The 16,815-nt window shown below is 43.5% G+C and overlaps 2 protein-coding genes and 1 long non-coding RNA gene across 8 annotated transcripts; 2 read left to right on the top strand and 1 right to left on the bottom strand.

Annotated features, from left to right (window-relative positions):
• Positions 1-280: 280 nt before the first annotated feature.
• tspan33a (tetraspanin 33a) lies at positions 281-12,524 on the top strand. 6 transcript variants are annotated; one of them, XR_014125803.1, is made up of 9 exons: positions 282-1,516; positions 3,703-3,757; positions 4,366-4,493; positions 4,946-5,020; positions 5,398-5,493; positions 5,611-5,739; positions 6,366-6,527; positions 6,662-6,848; positions 12,463-12,524. XR_014125803.1 is itself a non-coding variant. In XM_081722705.1 (9 exons), the coding sequence occupies exons 3-9, from the start codon at positions 3,721-3,723 to the stop codon at positions 6,761-6,763; spliced, it is 729 nt and encodes a 242-aa protein (XP_081578831.1). In that variant the 5' UTR covers positions 284-1,516; positions 3,082-3,172; positions 3,703-3,720; the 3' UTR covers positions 6,764-7,473. The 6 variants fall into 6 exon arrangements, 4 of the variants coding, with proteins under 4 accessions (XP_026877426.2, XP_081578831.1, XP_026877424.2 ...); XR_014125802.1 differs by lacking the exon at positions 12,463-12,524 and adding an exon at positions 10,707-10,844 and having other exon boundaries at positions 283-1,516; XM_081722705.1 differs by lacking the exon at positions 12,463-12,524 and adding an exon at positions 3,082-3,172 and having other exon boundaries at positions 284-1,516; positions 6,662-7,473.
• Positions 9,299-16,633, top strand: smo (smoothened, frizzled class receptor). The gene is made up of 12 exons (XM_027021630.3): positions 9,299-10,071; positions 10,707-10,915; positions 11,143-11,352; positions 11,640-11,812; positions 11,918-12,137; positions 12,218-12,341; positions 12,463-12,555; positions 12,731-12,839; positions 12,977-13,162; positions 13,798-13,946; positions 14,222-14,356; positions 14,473-16,633. Exons 1-12 carry the CDS (start codon positions 9,807-9,809, stop codon positions 15,078-15,080), a joined length of 2,481 nt encoding a protein of 826 aa, XP_026877431.2. The 5' UTR covers positions 9,299-9,806; the 3' UTR covers positions 15,081-16,633.
• LOC145659699 (uncharacterized) lies at positions 9,748-10,778 on the bottom strand. The gene is made up of 4 exons (XR_014125804.1): positions 10,642-10,778; positions 10,364-10,460; positions 9,975-10,083; positions 9,748-9,896 (listed from the first exon to the last, which is right to left on the bottom strand). It is a non-coding gene; the product is annotated as an uncharacterized LOC145659699 (long non-coding RNA).
• Positions 16,634-16,815: the final 182 nt, after the last annotated feature.

The following is a 16,815-nucleotide window of genomic DNA, read 5'->3' as shown; positions in this document are numbered from 1 at the left end:
TTAATAAGTCACAAATGTTAAAAATATATTTACATTTTTACACACTTTTTTACATACACACACACACATATATATATATATATATATATATATACACAAACATTTATAAATACATTTACAAACTTTTACATAGATACACACACAAATACATTTTACACACTTTATATATATATTTATAAATACACATTTACATATTACACACTTTTACACACGTTTATATATATATATATATATATATATATATACACACACATTTATAAATACCCATATTACACACACACACACACACACACACACGATAACAACTTTGTGTTGCTGCATTTCTCCAGCGTTTATCCTTTGAGGGTAAGCCGTCATTAGTCTCTCAAGCCCCAGCAGACAGCAAACAAAAAGCTCTTCAGTTTGCGAGGTGTCCCAGCAGTGGGCCAGCTGCCACTGCAGCACTATCGGAGCGGAGCACTGAGCAGCGATGTCGTGAAGGCATGCAGCGGCTCAGCAGGTTGACAAACCCGGCGATGCTTTGAGAGCGCCACAGAAAGGCCGTTTTTAACAAGGGGTCCATTCTCTGGCGGGCAGTCTCCAGAAGGAGTCCCACCGCCCCCAGTCTGGCTGGCTCTCACACAGCTCTGCTGAATGGGAGCTGCTGGGGTGTTGGGAGAGCACTTGGGCTCCAGAGGGCCCTCTTTTCAGGGCTCCGGAGAGGTTTGAGTTCAATACGTGGCAGAACTTCAGTAAACACTCCTTTCAGTGTGTTTAAACCATTCTATGAACTCATTCCTCTTTGAAAAAGTACTAAAGCTCGTGTAATCGACAGTCACAGAAATGTAGTAAAAATCTACCAAAAAAAAGTGAGAAGTCAAGCGTTTTCTTCCAGAGGAAATGTTTCGATATTTGTACAGACCTAGTTCTACTTACTTCCTTTGATTACTTTTATGAGTAATTTATATGAAGACAAATGGTGTTTATTGTTTGAAATCTGATTGCTGTCATTAAATAAAAGTGAACTCTCTACAGACTCATTAAGCTTAACTCACAATATTTTAAATCTTTTTTGGCAGAGACAGTTAGTTCACGGCGGTTTAAAAGCCTGGAGGACACTGTAGTCAGGGTTTCCTTAAGCGCATGTTCCATGTGTAGCGGGTTTGAACCCCCGTGCTGCCCTTCATTACGCGCGTGACCGGGCCCAGGTGTGTAAGCGCACTCGCGAGGAGGCGACGCCCCTTCTGTAGCGACCACCCGCGCGGCCCGGAGGCGCAGACTGCGCGAGCTCATCCCACTGAATCAGGAGCTGCGCGCGCAGTGGCGAGGTTCGGGTCCGCGTGAAACCTGCACCCCCGGGGCACGAGCGCCGCCTCCTCCGAAACGACAGCAAAGGTCTTCGCGATCCAGCGCAAGCAAACAGTTTGCACGCGCAACGATGGCAGGGAAGCGAGACGTTTCGCCGAGCGAGGAAGACTTCACCTTCGTCAGTCCGGTTGTGAAATACTTGCTGTTCTTCTTTAACACGTTATTCTGGGTGAGTACACCTGCCCCTGCACTAACCTAAAGCACATGCGCTCCAGTCAGACACGAGCACCGTGTCGCTTTTAGCTGGGTGTTGTGCACTTTGGGTAATGATTAATAATCTTTATAAGTGTTGTTCTGTCTTCTTTTTACAAACCATCAGCCGATAGCAAGTTTTAACATGCACTGGAGATTTGGTTTGCTTAATCACTGAGGAAGTTAACATTCAGACATCTTCCGTAGTTCAGAGTAATGTTGAGTGGTTAAGCAACACTAACAGTTCTACAAACATTATTGCAATTGCGTTGCAAGGGCACCAAGCATCTACCAGTAATAAGGAGGTATCCTGGAACAAGGACTGCCTTTGGTACATGGTACTGGAGCCTTGTCTAATATTATTTCTTAAAGGCCACGTTATAGTATTCTTCATTTGAGATGGACTTTGACCTGAAACAACTTGCAGTTTGAAATCAGTGCATAATAGTCTGTCATGTATAGTACACAGCAAAATAAAGCATATCTGATTTGAATTTAAATTAACTTACACAGAGAACCATTAAAATAAAACTCCTTTTATCTAGTTTTTGACAGTCTTCATTTACAACTTTTACAAAGAGTGTTTTGCTGTTGCTAAGCAGCAAGTCTCATTTATTCATAGGTTGATACTGAGTGTTTGTATTTGTTTGGTTAGATGTTTTTGTTTGTTTGTTTGTTTGGGGGGGCGGTTGGTGCTAGTGTTGCCTTTTTTCTTTAATTAATTAGAAATTCACAGATTTAGAGTTTGAATGGCTAAAGCCACTTAATCAAGATTGACACCCACCACGTAGGAAAAAACTTGGATAAACTTTCACTGTTGTTATGGATTTGTTTGCTGACGATAGCTTCACCTAACAAAGAGCCCTCACAGTGTGCAACTGTGAGCAAGCTTAAAAGAGAGTCCCAAAGAGTCTGTCACTGCACTGGCAATACTCCGCTCAAACTGTCGCAGTACAAAAACACTCAAACACTCGAAAAAACCCCATCAGACGTGTTTGTGTAACCAGAGATTTCCACCTGTGGGTTCTCTTCTACTTAAATGATTGAAATCAGTCTGAAAAGCGGAATAAATATTTATCATGCTGAAGAGCCACACAGTTACTTAACTGATTTTCAATTGCGATCAAATATTAATTTAGTTTTTCCAAACTGGTTGAAAATTGGTTAAAGGCTGTAGGATGTTGTGTGGTGGTAAGTAATCTTTTGGAAAAAGCAAGTCGAAACTGGTATAAACCTATTGGACAAACTCTCATGGAATTTTTCCTTCCTGTCCTCTGATCTAGATGGTGGAAGAATGGAAAACAGACCAAGGCATGTTGAAACCGCGGTAGCATGCAGTATCTTGTGTTTAATTGCAAGCCATTGGCTAAAGTACCGCTATCGTGATCTTACAACCGAGTTATGTGAGGATGAAACTGCTTTGTTTCAAAGAACCTCAATATTTTACACTGTGTGAAAGAAGTGAAACACAAATACTTGGGCTTGCTTCTCTCTGTAGGATGTTCTGGTTAAGCAACAGGTGTCTTCTGCTTTCTGCTTCAGTCAGGGCTCACTTCAAGATCAAGTCAGTGATCGAGGATGTAGCATTCCCTTTACTAATTTAGCACACTAATCCAGGACTTCTCCTTGTGAGGTATTTAAACTGTCCTGCTCGTGACATCTTTTCTAAAAATTGTACACTAATGGTGATGCATTTAAAAGCCTGTGCATTGCGGCCTTTGTAAACATGCGCCATTTGGGTGTCCTGTGAATAGAAATAAGGGAAACCGTTTCTTGCAAAACTTGTAGACGCAAACTCCTCACCTCGTCCTGTTTAAGTTAGTTGCTTATATAGTGCTACATGTATATAGTATATACACTATAGTGTATGTACATACTGCACAGTATATTTGCCTGTTCTTGTACTCCTGTAGGTCACCTGATAGAGCAGTTAGGACAAGGACCAAGGCATTAGGGTTGTTTCCCTGGGAGCACACACACACACACACACACACACACACACACACACTGTCATACTGTTACATGCAAGTCGTTCTGGATTAAGAGCTCTGTCACATGATGAAAATTGTATTTGTAATCTGGAATATGTAGATAAAATAAAAACAAAACAACTACGAAGACAGGAGCTGCTAATGCCTGTCTCTGTTTTGTTTTCCACCACAGATCATCTCACTGGTGCTGATGTCCATTGGTGTGTACGCCAGGATCACGAAACACGGTGACTCGGAGATCTCTGAGCTCGGAGCAGCCTCTGCCTTCCCGTAGAACCATGGCCATTCTAAACTGCTAAACTAATCTTGGATTAGTGTAAAACAGTGTACTCTACTGAATAGGAGTAAATTGCAGAAAAAGTTTGCTCGCGTTTTGGCTCTGTAAAAGAGAGAACAGTACAATTTATGTTTATATTTAGAGGGTGTTGCGTGCACAGAATTGTGCAATTTTTATTTTCTAAGAAAAATGCTGGTAAACTGGAGGTTGCATTTCCTTACAGTGAAACACATGTATGAAAATTAGCTCCATGCTTGGGTAAAACATTTGTGTAGTTAATGTGTGTCCTATAAGGCTCTTATGTTTCCTGTTGTTGACGGAGAGAAAAGTGCCCTCTTAAAATGTATTTTCCTCCATAGGTTTCAGTTGTGTAATGCACAAAGTATAGTTTGGTCATTTCCTGCTGTCTTGTTTCAGCATTTGTTAATGAGTTTAATAATAATAATAATAATAATAATAATTTTTTTTTCTGTTAGTGTCAACATGACCAAATGTCTTACTCACAGTCCAATGCTAATAATCAATCGCTGTTGTTCTTTTCGCCGGAGCGCTATGCAGAGACGGCTATGGCCTGTTTAACCATGGACCCCTCTGTCCTCCTGATCGCTGTGGGAATTCTTATGTTCCTCATCACCTTCTGTGGTTGTGTGGGCTCCCTCAGAGAAAACATCTGCCTCCTGCAGACGGTTAGTGTTTGACCTTGGCACAGAACCGACGCCGCGCATTGATGTTTGTGAGGTGCCGTTGCGGGGGGCTGGGTGGGGTATCCAAAGAGTGGGCGCAACAGCTGACTGCACTGGAGATCAGGAGACAGCGGACCAGTGAAGGTTGGTTAATGTTTATGAGCAGGTACGAATACACAACTGACTTTTTAAAAGGGGTCTCAGGAGGTGCTGAACCTTACCCAGGTGTCATCTGATTGTATTTCCAGCACCCGTTATATTTCCCCTCACCGTTTATGGCGTTTTGATACCTCCAAAGAAGAGAATGCTAGTTAAATCCCTGCTCACTGCACCCTTCCTCGTATTGCAGGATGTGTGGTGTTTTTAGCGCGGTTGGGCACAGAGGTCTTGTTCAGATGTGGAGAGATGGTCATCTCCCCTCTCTCCCACTGGCTCGCGTTTGTGTTTCCCAACAGTTCTGCATCTGTTTGACGGTCATCTTTCTGCTGCAGCTCACTTCTGGAGTTTTAGGTTTTGTCTTCTCAGACAAGGTAAGTGACATTTGAACAGCTGTCTCTCAGGGTTATGATCTGGAACTCTCCACATGGGAATTTTAAATGCATTTAGACTCAAGTAACTCATAACATTTCCAGCACTTCCTTGAGGACTGTGGTATTTGATAAAAAGGAATACGTTTTCACTCAGTTGAAAAAGCCCTTTAAAAAATCTTTAGCGGACATAATGCGCCCCCTGCTGTTTACTGTATGTTTACTGCATTCCTCTAATTTGTGCATTTATGGATTTATGCGTAATTTCTGATTGACGCATGACTGTCTCTTTCTTTTCACTCTGTGGCTAATTTGTTTAAACTGAACTAATAAGTGGGTGGGGAGGGATGAAATGATGTAAAATGTGTGTTTGCCAACAGGTACGTCATAAGGTGACAAAAATGATTAACAATGCAATAGAGCATTACAGAGATGATCTGGACCTCCAGAATCTCATCGACTTTGGACAAAAAGAGGTTAAGACCACATCACGCAGTTTCTTCAGCTGCCTTTATGATTTGGGTCAATGAACATATTCTTACAGAAATCGTCGTCACGTTACTGTAATGTCGGTCTGGTCTTGTGTGATTCAGTTTGCCTGCTGTGGTGGCATCTCTTACTTGGATTGGTCCCAGAACGTGTACTTCAACTGCTCCACGGAGAACCCGAGCAGGGAGCGCTGCTCCGTGCCCTTCTCCTGCTGCCTGATCTCAAAAGACGAGGTGAGCGGCTAACGGGCAAACATCTCCTGGAGCAAAGCTTACGGTTGCGCAGGGCAATCACACAGATCTGTCTCCCACTGATGCAGTCCTGTGATGACATACATCAGAAGCACTTTGCTTGCACAGCTGATAAGGGACCTCTGTCCGAAATGTCCTGTTCATCTGGAGAGCTTGTGTACTATACTACAATTTTGAATATCCGTCGCTGTGAACAGACTGTGGCAATGGCATACATATGATGGATTTAATTTAATTTTTAAGTACTGTTAATATTTTTAAATGTCACTTTAAAAAATATTGATTTCTAACAAAAAGAGAAATTTGTGCAAATTACAACATTTTAGTATGTGCTGGTATCTATTTCTCATGCATAATAATTCTGGTATATAGGCCAAGTCAAAAGTAATCTGTAAAACCGCTTTCATGTGACCGAACTGTGCAAGACGCCTTAATGAAAGCAAGTTTACAAATGTTTCATTGGCAGTTTGGTATGTTGTAACAGATAAATGCATTTTAGAACACTATTATTTATAAAAGATGGCCTGTGCATCACAGATAAACATGCTCTGGCAGGTATTTTAAGAATGGTCTTCGCATTTTTCTCTTTGCTCTCTCCTTTTCCCCAGAATGTTATAAACACTATGTGTGGACATGGAATGCAGGAGCTAGATTATGTCCAAGCCGGCATCTTCATCAACACCAACGGCTGCATAGACAAGCTTGTCAACTGGATCCACAGTAACCTTTTTGTGCTGGGAGGACTGGCACTGGGTCTAGCCATCCCTCAGGTATGTGCCTGCCAGGGGAGAACCATTACACGCGTGACTCAGTGGTAGGGTTAGAACGGTCAGGATCTGTTTCTTAGGAATTGGTGGAAGGTAGATTTGCCAAGGCAAAACAACCGAGTGCTCTCTCCCCTCAGCTGGTGGGGATCATGCTTTCTCAGGTCCTGATTAACCAGATCCAGGATCAGATCAAACTGCAGGACTACAACCTGCAGCACCACACAGACCTCTGGAGCTGAGTCTTGAATCTCTGAAGGCTGCTGGTGAAGGAACCTGGAGCCGAGAGCAACTTTTCCGATCGACACTGAGCCGCTGCCCTTCCACGTAAGCAGTCTGTAAATTACGCGTAACTCTCCGTGGCCGATACGTCCAGGATTTGTGTTGGGGGAAACTCTCCAGTGGCCAGGACAATGTTAGAAAACCTGAATCACCTCTGAAGCCATACTTTGGTGGAATTAGGTGCAAGATTCTGTGATCTCTTCATTGTGTATGGTGACCATTTTTGAGTTACCTGCTATGAAGTCACATGTTACCACAGAAGATGTGCAACGTTACAGGGAATGCCATCTTGAAAGGAAAAGGCCAATGTTATTTTAAAATTATGTCTCTCCAATAATAACCAGACGACCTGAGGGCAACTTTTTTTTTAATGACAAACAACAACCCCAAACAAGTGTCTGTTTCAAAATTACTGTTCTTTTTGCATGTATATACTGCTGCTTAAATCATGTGTGCAGAGTCTGTGTTCATAGAATGATTGAGTTCATTCATGTATTTAGGCATGTTTTGGTACAATCTGTTAACCTGTTGTTTTTCTACATTTCAGAAAAATAGATTTATGACTTTTGTACACTTTGATCGAGCAAAGCATTAAAGCACTCCTTATTGCAAAAAGCGTTACTGCATTCAAAATGATAATACAATACATTTCAGAAAATGTAATAAAATAAATGTTGAATGCCTCATGTTGAATAATATGACATGTCTGGGAGCTCTTGCAGAGAAGTGGGGAAGTAGTAAATTGTGTGTGTGTGTGTGTGTGTGTGTGTGTGTGTTGGGGGGGGGGGGGGGGGGTTGGCATCCCCAGCAAACACACAGGTCCAGTCTATAATAAACATGTCTCCTCATCTGCAAGACCTGTACACACGGAGCAAGTTTGGCCTGATCCAGGGAGCCATGCTGCTTAGCTCCGCCTTCAGCCTATGGGTCATGTGATCATCCAGGGCTCTCCTCCTCCACCTCTGAGTGGCGGTGATATCTATTCATCACTGCTTTGTATTTTACAAGGAAATCCAATGAGAATTTCCTCATTATTCATTATTAGGATTCAGGTTTACAAGTAGTGAGGAATTTATTTAAACATTTTTTAAATTACATCATTTCTTTTGCAGGAAACAGTCCTATTTGTAACACAAGAACAAGCAGTCATTTTTGTGTTCTGGGAGAGAAGACATTTCAGAACACTTCTTCAGTTGTTCACGCCAGCCTCACGTATAGCACTGTTTTTAAACATAATTTGAAATTCACATGTTGGTTTAATACAGACACAATGCAAACACACACACACACACACACACACACTCCTAACATGCGCGAGGGCTGACTTCAGAAACAGCAGAAATGCTTTCACGTTTGCGTGCAGAAACGGCACACCCACAGAGCTGAAAGCTAATGCAACGTAACACAGACCATGCAGAAAATGCACCCCAGGCACACACAAGACCAGCAGACATGGCAGGGATGGATGTGGTTTGCATTTGGTGTATGAACTGAGGCTCATGTTCTCCTGAAGTTACTGCTCACGTTAATGAATCAGAGATTGCAGAAAAGAGACACGTTGTTTGGGAAGACACTTCGTTACGGGATCAGGTATTGCTTACTCATTCCTTAACTGCACAGGGAGGGGGAGGTGACCTGTTCTGGGTCGTGTGCACACACACGTGTGTATGTGTGTGTGGTCCTGAGACTCTCTGCTAAGGCAGTCATGTTGCAAAGGCCTTTTAAGGAGGTGCTATGCTGGGTAATGCAAACCAACCCCAAGCAGACTCAGATTCACTTTTGCTTGAAATCTGGTACAGTAAACTGAAGGTTTTAATCAGATCTTCGGTGAGTTCCTCAGAGTTTCCGCCTGTGTTGCCAAATGTGATCATACTACCAAACCCACGGGAGAACAAAACTACTTAATTAGAGTAGCAGGATTCTCTGTAACTAACTGAGCAGGCTAAGGCCTTCTGTTTTTTAAATGCTTTTGTTTTGAATTATGATTTTAAAAATTGTACTACCCTGTTTTTTTTTTTAATTTGATTGGAAAAGAGTCATTTATCCGCCATTTGGGTTCAAAGTGTTTTACAATAGTCATATACATAGATTTCTGCTGCACAGATAGATGGATATGAATTCTGAGGTGTACAGTTGGGTATGGAGGTGTACAGTTATGACCAGTAAGCTATGACACTGAATCCAGTCAAGAGATTTTTCCTCTTACAATAAACTTTTTCAATGCCATTGAAGTCAATGCATTGACAAACACCCCAAGTGACGTTTACATTCGGAAACAAAATGAATAAACAACGCGGGGCTCAGCATATATATATATATATACGCTAATAAACACGCTAATAAAACCAAATTACAGGCTGGTTTCCACCCTTGCACAGACGACAGATTGTTTTGACGCTTCTACACATTCTTAGAGGGGGATGGGAGGGAACATTTTTGTTTTTTTTACCCCCTTTTCTCAGGAATCCCTCCTCCCCCCACCAAAAACGCTCCGACGTTTGCAGGACAGCGATATGCCCATAACGGAATCCTAACTGGTACGCTCGCGTAGTGAAAGTCCTGGAAATCTATCGCGAGCTGAGCTTTGCTGCAGACGGGGCACGGGGAAGCGCTCGAGGGGTCGGCGCGAGCAGACCGAGGATCAGGTTACAGAGTCGCAGACTTTTCCACACAACTTTTTTTTTTGCAGCATCTGAAAAGTGGGGGATGGTGAAGACATCATGTAGCTACATTTGCTTCCTTGGGAAGGTTTAGGAGGAAAGGAGCTCCGAGTCCGCGCTAAACGGCTTTGCAGTCGTGGGAATAACAAAGATGAACACATTACAGCCCAGGCGGACGAAGGAAGTATGAGAAAACTTTAGGACAGCGCGGAAAGACGGTTGTGTGGTCGAGAATCTAACGAACAGTCATGCTTTTGTATTTGCTCTCGGAAATACTTTCGCTCGTGAGGTACGGGACGGATCCGTTTTTCTCCCGCGAGTAAAACGCTTTTGGATCTCCAAAATGTCCTCCAGGCGCCTCCACTCCATTGTTGGAGGTCTTGGGCTACTTGGCGTCTGGGCTGCCACCTTGCTGGGAACCCAGGCGTTTGTGCTGCAGAAAAACGAAACCACATTCAACGATTTTTGTAAGAAAACCTCGACCTGTGAAATGCTTAAGTCCAATACGTGCCTCGGTTCGCCTTTGCCGTACACGCACACGTCTCTGGTCCTAGCAGAGGACTCCGAAACCCAAGAAGAAGCTTTCGAGAAGTTGGCCATGTGGTCTGGTGAGCTAGTATCTGTTAAATAAACGCAAACAACAACAAAAACAGATTTATTCCGCTGGGCGTCAGACAGTTGTTTGTCATGGTTTGCTTTGTAATTTACAATATGTTTTAGGATTTGCTGTTCTTTTGGCCAAGAGTCAAAAGTAATGACAGAAATGTATAAATATAAATTAGGGTAACTAAGTCTAAAGGCCGGTTTGACCTCGTAATACTTTTGTAATTAACAATATGTTAAGATAATTTGCGATGTTCTGTTTACAATGCCTTTTTAACATGAGCACTGGTTAATGACCTGTTCCCTATTCACACCGTGATCTCTTGTGGTCCTCTGTGTTGTCCGAGACTTCAAGCCCTCTTTCCCACACCTGTGTGGTGTAAACTGCACACACCTGTGTGGGAAAAGACCCAAAAGAACCAAAGAATCGCTGTCTTCAGTGTGTTGCAAATATCAAAGGCGTTAGTAAATTAAACACATATTTACATATATAAACCACAAGTTTACTTAAATGTATCAGAATATCAATTATTTAAATGTTCTGAAAGCCATGAAGCAAAATTTGGTAGCTGCACCTCGACTGGTCGGTACAGATGCGTTGGGTATGGCCGTATCTGCTGAGCCGTCTCTCTCTCGCTAGGTTTGAGGAACGCTCCTCGCTGCTGGGCCGTCATTCAACCTCTACTCTGCGCTGTTTACATGCCCAAGTGTGAGAACGGTAAAGTGGAGCTCCCCAGCCAGTTACTGTGTCAGTCCACTCGTAAGCCCTGCAGCATAGTGGAGCAGGAGCGGGGCTGGCCCAGCTTCCTCAAGTGTGAGCACAAGGACAAGTTCCCTGTCGGTTGCCAGGTATAAATAACTTCCTCCTTGGTGATTTTTTTTTGTGTGTGCGTGCGCGCTCTTGTGTGTTCTGTCAAAATAATGTCTGGATTGACTTGACCTAAGAGTATACCTGATTGAACCGTGTTAGAAATATTGCGCCATGGACAGATGTGTGTAGTTCAGCTGACAGTCGGTCACGGTCTGTCTTCTCCGTGCAGTAGTACGTAAAACTCTTCTTTTCTTTCGTTATGAAGAATGAGGTGCAGAAGATCAGATTCAACATCTCCGGCCAATGTGAGGCTCCCCTGGTCAAAACAGACATCCAGGCCAGCTGGTACAAGGATGTAGAGGGCTGTGGTATTCAGTGTGACAACCCCCTCTTCACCGAGGAGGAGCACTCGGACATGCATGCTTACATCGCTATCTTTGGATCTCTCACTCTTCTCTGCACTTTCTTTACGCTGGTACGTAGACAGGGGAGTAGTACAGGGTAAAGACCCCCCCCCCCCCCAAAAAAAAAAAAAACTAAATAAAAGTGCATCTGGGGGAATTTGGGGAAAAAAGCATGTATTATCCTGTGGCTGGTAGGTATGATGCAGTAGAAGGAGAGACCTGTTGCGAGGTTGGAACCAGCTCTCACTAACACTAACATTACTGGGAATGTGTGTGTGTGGGGGGTGGGATTGGAGATTTGGTGTGTGCGGTGGTTGTTCACTCAGCATCCTGCTCTCTCGCGTTCTCTTTCTCTCAGGCTACGTTCCTTGCGGATTGGAAGAATTCCAACCGTTATCCCGCTGTCATCCTCTTCTACGTCAACGCCTGCTTCTTTGTAGGGAGCATCGGATGGCTCGCTCAGTTCATGGACGGGGCCCGCGAGGAGATTGTGTGCAAAAGTGATAAAACCATGCGGCTCGGGGAACCCTCGTAAGAACGACGCCGGATTAAAAAAAAACAAAAAAATTAACAAGTAGACCGGAGCACGTGCGGAGTGTGTGCAGAGCTTTGACACGTTCTTTCACCTCTGCCCAGGTCCACAGAGACGCTTTCCTGCGTTATCATCTTTATCATCGTGTACTACTCCCTGATGTCAGGTGTCATCTGGTTCGTTATGCTCACCTATGCTTGGCACGCGTCTTTCAAAGCCCTGGGCACCACGCAACAACCTCTGTCTGGAAAAACCTCCTACTTCCACCTGGTCACGTGGTCTGTTCCCTTTGTCCTCACCGTGGCTATCCTGGCCATCGCCGAGGTAACTGCCTCGCTTGGTTCCGTCCTTTCCGGGGTTGCTTTTGCTGCAGACTGAGACTGACCGTGCTAAACCTCTTGCAGGTGGACGGAGACTCTGTCAGTGGGATCTGCTTTGTCGGGTACAAGAACTACAGATATCGTGCAGGCTTCGTGCTGGCTCCTATCGGCGTGGTCCTCGTTATCGGTGGCAATTTTCTCATTAGAGGTAATGGCGACCTAACGAGCTGTTACCTGTAACTGTACGAGTCGCGTTTGTGTGCTTGAGTAATGGCAGTGTTTCGGCCTTATAGCCAGTGGAGGCTGACTGCAAGTTTGCCATTTTGCAGGTGTCATGACGTTGTTCTCCATCAAGAGTAACCATCCCGGACTGCTGAGCGAAAAGGCAGCGAGCAAGATCAACGAGACCATGCTGAGACTTGGTATCTGCATCTCGCGCTTCACTAGACTGTTAGATTTGCCGTTTGAACTTTGAACAGTATTGTAGTATTTGTGTAATGTGTGCAGCAACTTACTGTTTTTCCCAATTCATTTGAGTCATTTCCCAGTATAAGCAACAAATAAAATTAATTTCTGCTCTTTTTTTCTCATTGATAGGCATATTTGGCTTCCTGGCCTTTGGGTTTGTTTTCATCACTTTTGGGTGCCATTTCTATGACTTCTTCAACCAAGCAGAATGGGAAAGGAGCTTCAGGGAATACGTGCTGTAAGCATTTTTACATCCAAAAATATGTATTAAGAAAACACTTTTTGGATTTGGGTATCCAGCCTGCCTGCTGTTCATATTTTGGTGGCTGTCTCCCCTTCCTGACTAAACCTGACTTCTAAATATGCTTTAAACAGGTGTGAAGCTAACGTGACTATAGCTCATCAGACCAACAAGCCGATCCCGGAATGTGCCATCAAGAACCGGCCCAGTCTTCTGGTGGAGAAGATCAACCTTTTCTCCATGTTTGGCACTGGCATCGCCATGAGTACTTGGGTGTGGACCAAAGCCACTATCCTCATCTGGAGACGCACCTGGTGCAGGTGGGGCACTCGCCTTCCTTCACACTGCATGGTGCAGGATTTTGAAGTTTCTGGAAGTAGTCAGCTGACGGTAGTCCGATGTCCACAGCAAATCCATCTACATTTAAGATCTGCCATACTACGAACTATGTAAAAACAAATCGTCAGACCAAGTGATTGCTAAAAAAAAGCAAGCTTCTTTTGTTCTGTTTTTAAATACATTCTTCATCTCGATTCTTTGATGGTGAGAAAACTAATGAAGCTCATATTATGTGAGGAATAAAAAAGGGAAAAGCGAACGTAACTGAAAGCATTTTAGGCACAACTACAGAGATGCCAGCGAATGCAAAAGGAACTTTGTGCATGTGATGTGTTGATGTCTGTCTATCTTTTAAATGAGACTACACTGTCCAGATTCACTCACTCACTATTTTCCTGTCATGCATTGTAAGTGATTTTATGTCTTATTTCTCACTGAGCTGCATTGCTAATGGAAACAGGTCACATTGGTTATTCACTAAAGCTAATGCAGCATTCCTGATTGCTCCTTGAAACGTCTGGCAAGCAGTCTGGCTAGGCTTTTACTTGCTGAGTTGCATAACTAAATTACTTTGTTATTTAGTTAACCTAATATTTACTTTTTCCTCCAACCCAAGGATCATTGGACGCAGTGATGACGAACCGAAGCGTATCAAAAAGAGCAAGATGATAGCAAAAGCATTTGCAAAGCGGAAAGAACTCCAGAAGGACCCTGAGAAAGAGTTGTCATTCAGCATGCACTCAGTCTCCCATGAGGGACCTGTGGGTAAGTATAGCACCCTCTGCTGGACATGTGAATAAACATGTCTGCTAGGTTAATGGAATACGCTAAAAACTGAAATCGAAATGTGCCATTTAAGTGCAGTATGTCAAATAACTGCACAGTTTAAAAAATGTAAAGAAATTATATTGAAAGTGGGTTTATTTATTTATGTGGGGGAAATAAAAGCATCTTTGGTACTCTAGTGAAAAGGTTTTCCAGAAGTTCGTGGAAGACGTTGAAGATGATTTAGATTAATTGGTGTTATCGCTCCTCTACAGCAGGTATTAACTTTGAGCTGAACGAGCCGTCCGCGGAAATGTCCTCCGCATGGGCCCAGCACGTCACCAAGATGGTAGCCAGAAGAGGTGCCATCTTACCTCAGGATATCTCGGTCTCTCTGACCGGGACACCTGGTCAGTACCAAACCTCCTTGTTAGCATTGTGCACTCTTGTAAAACACAGGCAAGTAGGATTGCCTTGAAGATGCTTATCTTTGATGTATGGCGTCTTCAACTGTCTCCGTGCTCAGTTCCCCCGCCGGAAGAGAGAAACAAACTGTGGATGGTCGAAGCCGAGATCTCGCCTGAGATGATGAAGAGAAAGAAGAAAAAGAAGAAGAGAAAGAAGGAGGCACGGTCGGCAGCTGCCGCAGAAGACGGCATGAATCCCGCCCCCCGCCGCAGGGAGTTCGGTCCCAGCGCCGTGCCCCGCCTCCCCAAGTTACCAGGGCAACGCAGGCTCGTGGCTAACCTGTGGGCACAGCAGCAACAGGAGGAGAACATCCTCCCGGGGTCCTTCCCAGAATTCCGACCTTCCTGTCCCATTCCATACCAGGAGAGATATGGAATGCTGGGATCACTCTCTTCCGGCCAGCGGTGCAGGGAGCCCGGCTTCAACCTTGCCAGCCCTCTGACGCTAAGCGATAGCCATCGCGAGGACCGAGGCCAGTTCTTGGCGCCTTCCTGGACGGCTAATGGAGCATTTCGTCATTCTGTGAAGGAGATGCTCTCGCCACCAGGGGGTGCCAGGACAACCCTGTCACCTCGTTCGGACGGCAGGAGGGCCATGATTGTACCAATCCACTCCAGGACCAACCTCATAGAGGCGGAGCTGATGGAAGCTGACTCCGATTTTTGACCTTCTTGACACGTGAGCGCTGTGCTCTTCCGTAGCAAGACTTGTCCAGAAGTTCCAGATGCACTGCGCAACCATCTCCCTGTTTCAAGGAAGGTTTAGCAGTACCAGCTATTTTTGAACAGAAGAATGGAAAGCCAACACATGAGGCCACTGGATGGCGCCCTTGAGAGAGATTTCTGCACCAAGAGAAATTCCTGGTACATCTGGTGCTTGGCAAATAAAGATTCTGATTTTGAATCACATGCATTTGGCCTGCATCACAGTCCTGTTATACACAAAACCTTTGTCAAGTGTTATTTAATGGACCACATCTCTCTCTTATACTTTGCTGTAGTTTATCAGTTTTAGTGAGATGCTGCACTGGTTGAAACAAACAAGACTAGTGAATTTAGTGGTTTTGCTTTAGCTGCATGGTATGCTGTGTTTTATTGGACCCGCGTCCTTCAGTTGTGTACTTGCGTTAAGGAACCGACAAGCATTAGTACTTTGTTAGAAAGCGAGAGTTTATTCCTAACTTTTATCACTTTTATATTAAGTTGCCTGGTGCAATGACAACCAAGTTCACCTTTTTCATTGTAGCTGTAGGCTACGTGAATGTAGGGTCATTGTCATATGAACTGACACTCTGGAACCTGAAAATTCTAATAACAGACTGTTCATGTGCCTTGTTTCCATTTAAAGTGATTTCTGTACAGTTTTATCAAAGTGTTATTTTTGTATCTTAGTATATAGTTGTTTGTTTTCCTCACCATTTTGTACTGTATTGTACATATTTTAATGTCACCTTGTTTTTAGTTCATTTTGCCCAGTTGACATTTTGGTTTTCTTAGGATGATGTATTTTGTAATATAGAGGTGTGCTTTTTAACAGGTTTTGTTGGTATGTTTTCTGGTAACCTTCGTAACCGCACAGTCTAGCCTGTTGTAGTGTGAGTAGAGAAACTCTTCTGCAAGATCACACGTATGATCAGCACTGATTAACTCTACCATAACCTTCTTTGATCAGTAACACATAGAAAATGTCCATATTGTGACAGAACATTTATAGCTACAAATATCTTGTGACTTCTGTCCAAATATCTATAAGAGAAACTTCCACAGCTGTTCCTGATGTGTTGGCAGGGTATTTATAGTTTTTGGAATAGCATGGTTTGTGGGGGGAAAAAAAGAATATTAGTATAGAAAGATCTGACAATTATGTTAAGTCTTAAGTCTACAAAAATGATCAGCTAAAGGTGAAGATTTTGCCTCTGTTGGGCTCATGATCAAGTTGGTCAGAATTTGGAGCTGTAAGAACGGCATGCGATGGATCATGTTTAAAACTTCACTCTGGTTGTGTGGCTTCTGTATCCAAAGTGTTAATCTCATAATCTCCACCATACATGCGGGAAATACACGGAGGGATATTGCTGTATATGGCACACTCTACTGGTTAGGATTTACACGACGCTGTGACTCTTAATCTTCACTTTATCAGTGATTTGATCTAAAATACTTTAAAAGAGTCCGTCATTTTTTTCATTGCTTCTTACAATAAACGCCTATTTGACATGAGTACGAACGAATTGTTTCTCAGTGTTGCAAATGAAAGAGAAGTCCATGAGTTTAGCGTTTTGATCGACTTACCGTAGTTGGATACTAAAATTATTTACTAAATAAGTACTTGAAGTCGTTGGCACGGAAATTCAGACATTAGACCACAGTGACTTCTCGTAGTACCATTACTACAAATCCCA

This window comes from Electrophorus electricus, chromosome 11, assembly GCF_041902795.1.
Source record: "Electrophorus electricus isolate QZ-2024a chromosome 11, ASM4190279v1, whole genome shotgun sequence".
Lineage (NCBI taxonomy): Eukaryota > Metazoa > Chordata > Actinopteri > Gymnotiformes > Gymnotidae > Electrophorus > Electrophorus electricus.
This window is presented reverse-complemented; position numbering and strand designations above follow the sequence as displayed.

Coding starts and splice junctions, on each gene's coding strand:
- tspan33a (XM_027021623.3), top strand. CDS start 1,418: ATGGCAGGGAAGCGAGACGTTTCGCCGAGCGAGGAAGACTTCACCTTC. Junction 1,517..3,702: donor TCTTTAACACGTTATTCTGG/GTGAGTACACCT, acceptor TTTCCACCACAG/ATCATCTCACTGGTGCTGAT. Junction 4,494..4,945: donor ACATCTGCCTCCTGCAGACG/GTTAGTGTTTGA, acceptor GTTTCCCAACAG/TTCTGCATCTGTTTGACGGT.
- smo (XM_027021630.3), top strand. CDS start 9,807: ATGTCCTCCAGGCGCCTCCACTCCATTGTTGGAGGTCTTGGGCTACTT. Junction 12,556..12,730: donor CGAGACCATGCTGAGACTTG/GTATCTGCATCT, acceptor TCTCATTGATAG/GCATATTTGGCTTCCTGGCC. Junction 14,357..14,472: donor CTCTCTGACCGGGACACCTG/GTCAGTACCAAA, acceptor CTCCGTGCTCAG/TTCCCCCGCCGGAAGAGAGA.